We start from the raw sequence: 12618 nt of genomic DNA on the forward strand, positions 1-12618 counted from the left end.
ATAGTTGCGGTATGCTTCGAGTGTCAACTGGCTGTGTGCCGAATTTGGTATTCCTAAATTGCTCATAAAACCTTGGAGAAGCGACTTAACCCAAGAACCATTTATAAATAATTTAGAATGCGTTTATTAAATATTATGTAGAACATGTAAGGAAAGGTTAAATCTAACAGAAACTCTGCCTCACTCTAACGCCCATGAAGCCCCTGTTTTTTTAATCCAAAATTTTGCATTACAAAATTCAGTATCAGTTAGTGATGAGCGATATTTCAATAATTGAAAAATCGCTTATAGCAAGTGCGATCAATTTTTATAAATAGCAGTGATTTACAATCGCAATTGCAGTTCAGTAAATTGAGTTCGATCACAGTAGCTATAGAGAAGTTCAGTGCCTTTGTTCGATCACAGTACACATTGGAGTTCTGTAATACTATTTCGATCACTGTAGCAATAGCAATTCAGTACTTCTAATTCAATCACTGTAGCAATATCTGAATATTGGTAATCGTCAAGTACGTTTTGGAACGGATTTCGAATTTCTGTAACTTTGTATTATCGAAAAACAATCTCATCAACATCTCAACTTAAACGACATAATTCAGAAATAGATCATTGGTACACTTCATTCATTCAAATCTATTGACTGTGTAATAAATGAAGATGAAGCCACCAACTATTCCATTGAATTTTTAAACTCCTTGGATGTCTTGGCTTGCCGCCGTACAATTTACGATTAAAGATTGGCTCCGTAGTAATCACACTGGGAAACTTAAACCAACTAAAACTGTGCACCGATACGTGTTTGATGGTAAAAAAAGAAGAAGTTCTCATTTCGAGGATCTCGATAATCCCTACCAATATGACGTTTGAGTTTAAACGATTTCCAATTTCCGATTCGTCTTGCATTCGCTATAAATATTAAAAAATGATAGGCCAATCCTTGAAAGTCGATTATAAAACGAAAAATGTCGTCTATCACAAGGTGCTTGACTGGAGAATGCAAATCCATGCTCAAAAATAAATAACAAATCAAGAATAATTAAAATACTTTATTTTTTATATTATTCTAATACAAAAATGAACTCAATAAAATAAAAAATCTCCTAATTTACTACCTCTAAGGCGGAAGAAAATTCTCCGCTCGGACAGCTAGTTTTATATATTTTACAAAATAATAAATTTATATATTTTTACAAAAATAATGAAAACATTATTAAAATCTAAGAAAGAAGCAGCACCATATGAATGAATCAATGAATCTTTAATTTAAGTGATAATTTGACGTAACTGCTGGTTATCTGTCTATATCTAGCTGGTGGTACCTCTATCTGAATACTTAAATCCTTCTATTGCGATTCGATTTGTTTAAGAAATTCTTCACGGGTTGAAACTGAAACTATGGTGTAGATATCAGCCATACCATATTTAAACTTCTAATTATCTTCAATATAATAATTCAAAGCCTGTTTCCAAAATTGGTGTTAATGTAATTTTGTTATTAACTAAAAGTCTAGTTTTGGTGAGTATTTGTAGACACATCATTACGGAGATGTGACTGGCTGAGCATCTCCCTTAGGCAGGTGCAGATTTTACACTTCAAAGTTTTTAATCTGTTAAAGAAACGAAACGAACGAGCAATTAAGTAGTGTTATACAATTGTAGAATTTCATAAAAACTGGGTGTAAGAACTTGAGTTAAATGAAAGTGATCACAATGGTGACAGTATTCAGGTCTTTTGTACATGGATCTAGACTATATAGAAAGTGAAATATACATGTAGATTTCAGATGAATGTGGAGAAAAGAAAATTAAAATAGTGAAAGAATTATTAAAAGATTGGAAAAAGGTTAAATAAGGTAAATCATGATGACATGATAATGAATATGAAGTGCATGTAGAGATGTGTAAGGTCTAGAGTATAAGTGGAGGTGCAAACTTTATTTGTTTATTTTGAGAATGTCTGTTGAGTTCTCCATCTATGGTTGGAAAAATTTCGGGCGTTGTCGAATGATAGATAGAGCCGTATCTTATTCATTCTTAATGATTAAAATAATAATAAACGAATAAAAACTAATTTTACCTCGCTTTAATTAACAGTAACTGTTTCGTCCTCATAACAAACAGACAGAATATAATTAAGCCTTGTGATGCATTGAAACCATCTGCCACTTTGAAAAATAATGAATCATTTTGCTCCCGTCCCAGTAAATAACCGATCATTTCCAATATCCAACTGACTCCCATTACAACGAAGAGACGGAAGAATAGCCAAACACTAAGGTAAAAATTATATAATATCAGACTAAATAATATTCGTTTAATATCGGACTAAAAAGACTTACCTATGCTCCTGTGATTTTAAATGTCTTGCGCTGTCCGCGCTTCGTGAGATGTCTCCAAATTGTTTACGATCGCTATAGATCTTGCAAACACTTAAACAAAACATAACTGTATTGATGGTGATGAGCAGTAAACAGGGACCGTGGAAATACATCATAGCTGACCAACCATCGACTGAAAGAGCGAAGTGATTATCATTAAAGAAAGTCTCTCAGTATATCTATAATGATTGACTTACTCTGGAGCCAGCAATGTGAATCACCGATGCCGGATTTGAATTGACTTGGTATATTAGAGAACTGTAATGCTATGGTCACAACTGTCATACAAGTTGGCAGTCCCCAAGCATAGAGTGAGTACTTGATAAAATTTTTACGCTTTGAATTTTGTGGCAAAATATTCAAGTCTCGACAGAACGCTACCCATATATCATAACAAATAACATTGAGCCAGAAGAATGCGCCAAGATAGAAGAAATATGCGACCGATCCTATTATAGAACGAACGTAATTGAGTAATGAATGTAAGAAAGTAAAAAAATGTATTACAATACTCACCAATTATGGTACATGTAACGGTTTTGTAACCATCTGCTCTCATGTTAACCGAAATTATCATCGTATTCGCAATCGCGAGCGAGAAGAGGTAGCAAATTAAGCATTTGTTATGCAAAATATTATATAGCTCCGGTATGGCCCAATAGGTCAGTATGGTTAGAAATAGAAATGGCAACGAAATCAACATCACTGTTTGGAAGAAAGTTAATAAATTCGTTATAAATAAACTAACATTGGTGTTGACAGACTGAGGCATACATTTTTTTTTCGGTCGGTATCTTTTTGATCATATGATACAGTTTAAGTCTCCTGATAAATATCATTTATGTGATCTGTCATCATTTAAATGAGCTATTAGGAATATATTGCTGGGCATATGTCCTTGATGCTTTCACTCTCTCTCAGTTGACACAGTGACGACGGAAAAGCTTTGCAATAGCTCACCACCCTAAAAGGAACCACGTAATCGTGATGTTGTCGAACAACTTATGGTAAGAGATAAGCTGAGAGATTAGAATTTTTCAGACGTGAAACCGCTTTAATTTTGTATTGGTGCATGGCCTCAATAGGTTTTCGAATGTCGAAGAATTCGTCGCGCTTTTTGTGCGGATGAATTCTGTATGAATTCAACACAACTAAACTAATGATTGAATATACATATATAGAGGCGGACATAATTATTCACACATCGTTCAGTTTTCCATAAAAACAGTTTTATCTTGGAAATCATAAAAACTAGCTTATAGGTTTGTTCTAAGGAAATCTTTATTCATATCTTAGGTATTTAATAATAACAATAATTTAATAAATTGACTTTCCATTTTAAATAAATATACCAAAATGGCATATTACTTCATTTAATGAAAGAACAAAATTATTCACACAAAAAATGATAAAAATTTCCTATAGACAACATTGGGCATGAAATGGTTAATACAGAAAGATTCTGGGAGCCATCTTCATTTTACAAAACGTTAAAATGAAAGTGAAAGTGAAAGCACCTCGTCCAAAACAACTTCATTTTAGATTAGATGCTTCATACTCAAGTATACAAGTATATCGAAATTTTTGGAATTTGCTCAAGTTTTCGAGACATTAAGCACTGTACATGTCCACTTATTTATAATTTAGGGCCTTTTTCTGGCTTTGGTTCTTGTATTTCCATATTTTCCGATCAATTTTAGCCATTATACACTATTTAGAGAGTTAAAGAAGACATTGCTGTTAGATCTCAAACGTTTTTACCTAATTGGGGATTATGGGGCAATAGTTGGACCTCTTCAAACTAAACCCTTTGCATGGATTATTAAAAAGACAATAATGGGTACTTCAGGTATGAAAAAAATCAAAAATTAATCACCAACTAATTGACAAATACATTGTAAATGCCTTTGCGAAGAATAGGTAACGGTGAAGTACGGTTAACTGTATAACACGTGCTTAACAAGTAAAATAATCGAAGTGTGTAAAGTTTTTCTTGACACTAACAAAATTGAATGATTTTTGTTTTTCGTTGTTCTTGGTTGGTTTTTTCATTGCTTTCGCAGCTTTTTCTGCATCACATCTCTTGACATACTGTAAGTAACCATCCCTGATTCAAAAAATTTGTTGAACTGAAGTAAAAAGTAAAAAATTTTGCTGCGGAAAGTGAAAAAGTGTATTTATTTTCAATGTGTAAACTGTTTCTTGACATACTGTATATGCTTATAAATACTTTACCTATTGTATTTGCTTTAACGGTTGATGATATGGAATCGATAATGGGACAATTAAATGGTTGTAACTGAAATTGTTCATTTATTGGAATAGCAGTCATGCAATAATCCCTTCGGGTTAACTTCGCATTACCGTACACACGCCAAAGTGTACCATTCTATAAAATTTCAGAAAATATAAAATAATAATAAAATGAGAAGTAAATACTAATTTCAATAGTTATATACCTCATACAAATTGAATTGATCATCTAAATACTTATGCGGCTGGAGAATAAACCCAATTTCACACGGCTGTCCCACTTGTACCACAAACTCTTCCAGCGCATTCTTCAAAATTTTACTACCATTCGATAATGTAATATTTACATATGGTGAATATTTCCACTCCTCACTCAATTCCCTACATACAACTGTCTCAGGGTTAACACGATACAACGCCTTCCCCAGCGCGCAACAGAGTTTGAAACAATTTTTAACTTGACACACACAACCGCGTAGATGTCTCGGCACTTCGTGTTGCTCTCCGTTATACAGTTCAATGTACTCGTAATAGCCGGTCAAAAGCGGTGGCACCAACACACCTTCATAGCGGTAAGAACCGTTGTCAAGTCTATGCGCATCGGTTAATTCGACGGTATCTCCAAATGGACAATTCGGTATATTTGATAAAACAAAGTGTGTATTCATTAAAAAGATCACAATGTATAAGTGAAAGAATGTGTGAACGTGTAATTTGATCATCATTCTAGGATAATTTTTCGGAAAAAAAAATTAAAAATTAATTAATAAAATTACATGAAATCTATCGCATGTCATATACCCCGGTCAAATAATTACAGAGGTAGTCAAAATTATTTACACATCGGATGTTTTTTTACATGTTTCACAGAAAAAGCTTTCGCTTGTTGTTGTTGTTGTCGCAGGGTAACAAAATGTTATGTTGTTGTAAACCTTGATCTATTCCCGAACGAATGAAGTCGGTTTGGCAAGAATAGCTCGAAATATGGCGGAGAAATAAGCAAATGAACTGAAGACTCGCAGTAGTCAAAAGTATTTACACACGGCGATTTAGCCTTTATCCTTGGATGTGGTTTGAGCAAAAGTAGTAATTTGATTCTATTGCATTCTTAACTACCTAACTCAGCCTTAAAATATAAAAATTGGTCAATAAAATGTCGAAAACAAAGGAATTATCGATTATAACTAGATTGGAGACTGTTACTAAGTTTAAGACTCGGGTTTAGGCTTCGGAGTTAGTTAAAATGTATAGAATTTGATGGAATACTGTTTATAATGTTATTAAAAAGAAGGAAACGAAATATTGCAATGACAATTTAAAGATAATTGGGCGGAAACCTGTGATAACTCAAAGAGAATGCAGAAGATTAGTAGGAACTGTCATACAAAATCCCACAATTAGTCCTCTTAATATTGCAGCATCATCGAATCAGCATATTACATAAACAGCCAATGATGATACACTGCTAAGGACATTTAAAAATAGTAACATAAATACATACGTTGTGCATAAAGTTGACCACTTCCGAGACCAAAAAAGTTTTATTTCCGAAACCAAAAAAGCGATATGCCTCTCATTTGCCTTAAAATGCATCCTAAAGCCTGCCGTGGACAGATAAGGCTGATTTTTTGTTTCAGGGCTTCTTTAGTAAACGCTTTATGCATTTACCACGTGAGAAGAAGAACAATGCAGCTTAGACGCTAAATAGAGTCGGGAGTGATGATTTTTGATTTTTTTTTTATTCTTTGGGGAAATTTTCCTTACTTCTGTTTTGGAGATTTGGTACTAATTTAGTGACCCTAAATCATCCGGATATATCAGAATTCACATGACCATGCCATTGTAGTAGTCCGTCGGCCTTTTCCAACTATTGACTACATTTTACAACAGGATAATGCTCCATTTCATGAAGGATCTTTACCTTCAAAAGTTTTAAATGATGCAAATCAAGTTGACCTCCGCACAGCCCTGACCAAAATTTTAGTGAAAATGTTTGGTCTTTCGTTAAATATTAGAGGACAATTGATATAATAACCGAAAACGCCGAAATTAGCGACATTTGGTCTAAATTAACTGTTAACTTAGCGCACAATTGTGTTGAATCAATTCGGACCATAAAGCAGGCTGGTATTGACGCCAAAGGCGGTGTAACCAATTATGAATTTATCGCCTTAGAATAGGAATTTATACTGAACATTAAAATGTTATAGTTAACATTAAATAAGAACAGGATAATTGAGTTCATGTTGTGTGTAAATACTTTTGACGCAAAAAAAGTGAGTAAATACTTTTGACTACTCCGAGTCTTCAGTTCATTTGTTTATTTCTCCGCCATATTTCTAGCTATTCTAGCCAAACCGACTTCATTCTCTCGGGAATAGATCAAGGTTTACAACAACATAGCATTTTGTTGCCCTGCGACAACAACAACAACAAGCGAAAGCTTTTTCTGTGAAACATCCGATGTGTAAATAATTTTGACTACCTCTGTATATGCGCATTTCGGCTTTTGTTTATATTTCTTATTCAGTGTTATTTTTTGGATTTCGGTAAATGTGGAATAAAAGGTTGATATGTTACCGTTACTATGCAACGAAAATTGTTTCCTACTTTTCTCGTTCGCTGTACAGTTACATTAAGAATGTGCTTGTGAATTGGGTATTGCATAGAAAATATTTATATGTGCAAAGTTAGTTTATCAGCCGAGGAACAAGTAATAATCGTAGGAATGCATAAAAGCGGTTCCAAAATGGCTCTAGACCAAAGCGGCATCGGAACTGTATCTCAAAATTTCTTAAAAAACCCCACTAATTATGGTATAGTGCGACGCAGTGGACGAAAAACAACAGTGATAAGCGGTGCGAAACTATGATTCGACGGCTAGTAGTTGCGGACTTGATAAGCAGCGATCAAATATGGACCTAGTTAAGACAGAAAATCACAATAAATATAATTTTTCCAATTATACATAAAAATCAGTTTCTGAAACACACCTCCATATTGGAGAGATTCGCACCAGGAACGACGGTCCTACTACAAGCGATGTTTTGGAAACGGTACCTTGATTTCAGTGGCTGCATTTTGCTGCTGTGGAAAGCTATCTACATGTTTTATATTCACTCAAATGAATGCTAATATCAATGTAGATCTTTTGGACAGCGAGTTAATAAAATTTGCTGGCAATATTTATGGTATATAACTGGACATATCGAAAGGATAACGCTTTAATCCAAACGAAGAACATCTTAAATGACCGGAAAATTCCGGTATTACAATGTGCAGCATTGAGTTCGAACCTAAATCCTATTGAGGATCTCTGGGGGAACCTCTCTGCTCCTGTTTTCCAAAACGGAAAGCAGTTTTAGACAGTACGTCACCTTAAATTAGCCATAAAGCAAGAATTTGTCAATATTTACATAACTATTCTACAGTCAGTAGTTAATTCTCTGATTAAGCGGCTTAATTTAGTTTTAAAATATAAGGACAATTCTACTGACTATTAAAATAAACATTTCTTTCAGTTAAACTCAAATGTATAGGCTTTACTGGTAAAAATAGTAAAATGCACATATAAATATTTACCATTAGCCTAAATTTCAATTTTGTTTTATAGTTTAAAAAATATTTTGAAATTTGTTAATTTTTTGTTTTTTATATCGTATACATTAATAATAACAAACCTGCATACTCAGAAATATTTTACAATTTTGTAATCTTTATTTTTTTTTTGCAAAAAGTTCATGCACATATAATTATTTGACTGAGGTACGTAATATCTGTATATTTATGACAACTCTGTTCAAAATGTTTTACATTTTGTGGTTAGTGCAAACCAAGTTTTGTTCATAAAATTCACATACTACATATGATTCATGTGTGAGAGAAACTCAATTAAACAACATCCACTTCACATTTAGGAAGTCGTAATTTCATTACAGTATAAATGATTAATAGAATAGTCGTTTTCATGTTACGAACCGATAATTTTGAAAGCTTTCAATGCAATCAATGCAAAAACGATGAGTTTCCTTTTTCTATACATATGCTAAATTATATACCATATGTGAAAGTAGAACGGATTTCAATCAAATCTTGAAATTTGTTTCTAATCTTAAATATATGCACATACATCACAAAAACACATTAATTCGCAAATTTTTTGTTTTTCATATAATTTATGTAAAAATACAGTTATTTTTGTACCCACACACGCACTATTTTTATAATTTCATTTGTTTTTGCAAGTTATTATAATTTACTTTGTTTATTATATTAAAAAAAAAAAAATCAGTTATTAATCGCGAAAATAATTTGACACATTTTTGTTAATTAGTACCGCAGCACTTTTGTTCCGTATACCGTTATTATCGCTCTCAAGAGTAAATATATACTGGCATATATGTTTATGCTTAAGACTTATTCTGCTATGTAAAACTCAGCAAAACCGCAGAGATTGCTGTAATCAAAATTAATTGAAATTTGTAAGCAAAAGTATGACTCGACTGAGGGCTTTTCACGACTATATATGTATGTAGATCTTCACCCACATGCGCTCTCACATACTATAAAGTCAACGTTTTTATCAACCCTTGAGTCGTACAGTATGGATCGTCAAGAACAAACGTACAATGTTAAAGATCTCATTGTTTAGCGTTCACTTTCCCCTACTGAGAGAATCTTAACGAATTGGTTGTCCGATATTGCTCTTGAAACAAGCTGGATGGCACATCGTGTAACTTGTATGAATAAGTTTCCCTAATAAATAGCTGTAAGATTACGCCACAACGAAGTTTCGAAAGGCTGCATTGAATTTGACTTACCATTGGTTGGAGTTTCCGCGACGTCTATGTAGCATCGTGGTTAACCGTATAAAAAAGTCAACAGGAAAGTATGAGGGCGGACTAATGAGTACTTAGCCTATAAAAGAAACACTACAGCTTTATCAAATAATATTGGTCTACAACTTTGCTTCCGCCGTTTTCCAAAAGATGTCTCTAGGGTCAAGCACTGGTCGATTAAATCGATTAAATCGTTTTATATCGATCTTGGACATTTGTGTCAACACTAACCCAACAAAATATATGTAGAGATCTGTTCGCATCTCAAACTTATTCTCAACTGAAAGTGTCACTTTTTGAGCCGAAAACTCGACATTTCCTGGAAATTTTGCTTTACATTTTTAATTCCAAGAGAAGTGCGGCTGTGGCTCATCGACATTTGTAACCGTTTTTATAAAAAAAACCTTTAATTTACCAAAAAACGGCGGAAGCAAAGTTGTAGACCTAATAACTTATTTCTCTCCTGTCTGTGGGTTGCAGATGTGTGAGCTGGTTCGATATCATGGTTGAAGAATGATTCTTAGTTTGTCTATCAGACTGTGATAGCGTCAAATCGCATAGTTTTTTGCCTTTCACCAGGTAATCAATGTAGATCACAATTAGTGGTGCCGTCTTTTTAACTATTATCTCAGTTATCTCGCGCACCCTCAACCAGCCAAATAACCAATACAAGATTGTGAATTTTTATCAAGGCATTCTCTGTGAAATTTTTTTTCGGCGCTCTTCCGCCATTGCACTTCACGATGTATGTATATACTTCTTGGACCGCTCTCGTATCTCTAAGCCGCTTAAATTAATCACCACTCAACTGACTGTGTTTCAGCTTTGCTCCCTTATCATAAAATTACATGGAAAAGTAACAAACAAAGTGTTACTCAATGGAATTCTATTTAAGAATGGACTATTCAAATTTAACTAATTAATTACTCACACTTCATTTGCCAATTAGTATATTTGTTATAATACAGTTGTGTGTTCGTTTCGCTGTTCTCACAAGTTTGGCGTATCGCAGACAATTTATACGAGTTTATTTGGCTGAAAGCTCATATGGACTTGTTAACTAGTCAACTGTTTTTGAAAAAAAAATACAACCAGCGTTGCCATATTTAATAACAAATTTGCATCAAACAATATTGCGACAAGATATATATATACGATATATTAGAGTTGCCAACTATACAAGACTGTCAAACTCCATGTCTATATACTATATAGATTTGGCAGAAATTTTCAGGACAACTTCGTCAAAGCTCTGAGATCGATAATTCAACGCAGTCTTAATAGAGTGAGGGATGAACAAAATCAAGTCTATTTAATGGATCTGTCGGAGGATGTAATAATTATACCTTGAGGCAAGCCGCTAAAAATATCTAGAAATACTTGTTTTAACCAGAATTAGTTAACCAGAATTAACTAATTTACTATTAATACCGGCCGAGCTATTCAAATACGGCGGCGAAGAGCTGATAATGTGATTGGATCAGCTTCTCTGCAGAATATGGTCGGAAGAAAGCATGCCTGACGATTGGAATCTCAGTGTACTCTGCCCAATACACAAAAAGGGAGACCCCACAATTTGCGCCAATTACCGTGGGATAAGCCTCCTCAACATCGCGTAAAAGGTTCTGTCGAGCGTATTGTGTGAAAGACTAAAGCCCACCGTCAACAAACTGATTGGACCTTATCAGTGTGGCTTTAGACCTGGAAAATCAACAACAGACCAGATATTCACCATGCGCCAAATTTTGGAGAAGACCCGTTAAAATAGGATCGACACACACCATCTCTTTGTCGACTTTAAAGCTGCTTTCGACAGCACGAAAAGGAGCTGCCTTTATGCCGCGATGTCTGAATTTGGTATCCCCGCAAAACTAATACGGCTGTGTAAGCTGGCGTTGAGCAAAACCAAAAGCTCCGTCAGGATCGGGAAGGACCTCTCCGAGCCGTTCGATACCAAACGAGGTTTCAGACAAGGTGACTCACTTTACCCTGATGCTGGAGAAAATAATACGAGCTGCAGAGCTAAATAGAGAAGATACAATCTTCTATAAGAGTGTACAGCTACTGGCGTACGCCGATGATATCGATATCATTGGAAACAACACCCGCGCCGTTAGTTCTGCTTTTTCCAGACTGTATAAGGAAGCGAAGCGTTGACAAATAGTCAGCGCATTCGCGTCTTGGCTCCCACGTCACTGTTGACAGTCATAACTTTGAAGTTGTAAATAATTTCGTCTATCTGGGAACCGGCATTAACAGCAATAACAATGTCAGCCCGGAAATCCAACGCAGAATCACTCTTGCCAACAGGTGCTACTATGGACTAAGTAGGCAATTGAAAAGTAAAGTCCTCTCTCGACGAACAAAAACCAAACTCTACAAGTCTCTCATCATTCCCGTCCTACTTTACGGTGCAGAAGCGTGGACGATGTCAACATCCGATGAGACGGCACTTGGAGTTTTCGAGAGAAACGTTTTGCGGAAGATTTATGGTCCCTTAAGAATTGGCAACGGCGAATACCGCAGACGATGGAACGATGAGCTGTACGATTTATACGACGACATAGACATAGTCCAGCGAATAAAAAAACAGCGGCTACGCTGGCTAGGTCATGTTGTTCGAATGGATGAAAGTGCTCCAGCTCTGAAAGTATTCGATGCAGTACCCGCTGGTGGAAGCCGAGGAAGAGGGAGACCTCCACTCCGATGGAAGGACCAGGTGGAGAGGGACCTGGCTTCGCTTGGAATAACCAATTGGCGCCAAACTGCCAGAAGGAGGGATACGTGGCGCGCTGTTTTGGACTCGGCTATAACCGCGTAAACGGTGTCTACGCCAGTCAAGAAGAAGACTATTATTCTACAGGATGTTTTTATACTCTCGCAACATGTTGCATAGGAAGTATACTAGTTTAGTTCACATAACGGTTGTATGTAAGTCACAAAACTAAACGAGTTTAATATAGAGTTATATGTATATATCAAAAAGATCAGGATGACGAGACGAGTTGAAATCTGGCGGTCAGTTCTTCTAAAAAATACGATATCTTGATAAAACATGGTACACATGTTCTAAGTGCTATAACTAAACCACAAATTAAATTTTGAGGGACCTGTTTGAATGTATTTTTCTTCAAAAAATGGACGTAGTC

The 12618-nt window shown here is 35.0% G+C and overlaps 1 protein-coding gene across 7 annotated transcripts; it reads right to left on the reverse strand.

Moving 5' to 3' along the window:
* Positions 1 to 1028: 1028 nt before the first annotated feature.
* LOC105210461 (G-protein coupled receptor Mth2) lies at positions 1029 to 9761 on the reverse strand. 7 transcript variants are annotated; one of them, XM_054228804.1, is made up of 8 exons: positions 9452 to 9761; positions 4838 to 5357; positions 4614 to 4767; positions 2895 to 3083; positions 2576 to 2827; positions 2340 to 2511; positions 2078 to 2272; positions 1029 to 1607 (listed from the first exon to the last, which is right to left on the reverse strand). In XM_054228804.1, the coding sequence occupies exons 2-8, from the start codon at positions 5354 to 5356 to the stop codon at positions 1508 to 1510; spliced, it is 1581 nt and encodes a 526-aa protein (XP_054084779.1). In that variant the 5' UTR covers position 5357; positions 9452 to 9761; the 3' UTR covers positions 1029 to 1507. The 7 variants fall into 7 exon arrangements, with proteins under 7 accessions (XP_054084779.1, XP_054084781.1, XP_054084780.1 ...); XM_054228806.1 differs by lacking the exon at positions 9452 to 9761 and adding an exon at positions 8891 to 9131; XM_054228805.1 differs by lacking the exon at positions 9452 to 9761 and adding an exon at positions 8847 to 9131.
* Between the last annotated feature and the right edge of the window lie 2857 nt (positions 9762 to 12618).

Source organism: Zeugodacus cucurbitae, chromosome 4, assembly GCF_028554725.1.
Source record: "Zeugodacus cucurbitae isolate PBARC_wt_2022May chromosome 4, idZeuCucr1.2, whole genome shotgun sequence".
NCBI classification, from domain to species: Eukaryota; Metazoa; Arthropoda; class Insecta; order Diptera; family Tephritidae; genus Zeugodacus; species Zeugodacus cucurbitae.

Bases quoted from the DNA above. Each gene is read 5' to 3' on its own strand.
- LOC105210461 (XM_054228804.1), bottom strand. From the start codon at position 5,356: ATGATGATCAAATTACACGTTCACACATTCTTTCACTTATACATTGTG. The intron at 3,084-4,613 runs GTAAAGTATTTA...TCTTCCAAACAG, and splicing joins CGTTAAAGCAAATACAATAG to TGATGTTGATTTCGTTGCCA. The intron at 2,828-2,894 runs GTGAGTATTGTA...GTTCTATAATAG, and splicing joins CGTTACATGTACCATAATTG to GATCGGTCGCATATTTCTTC.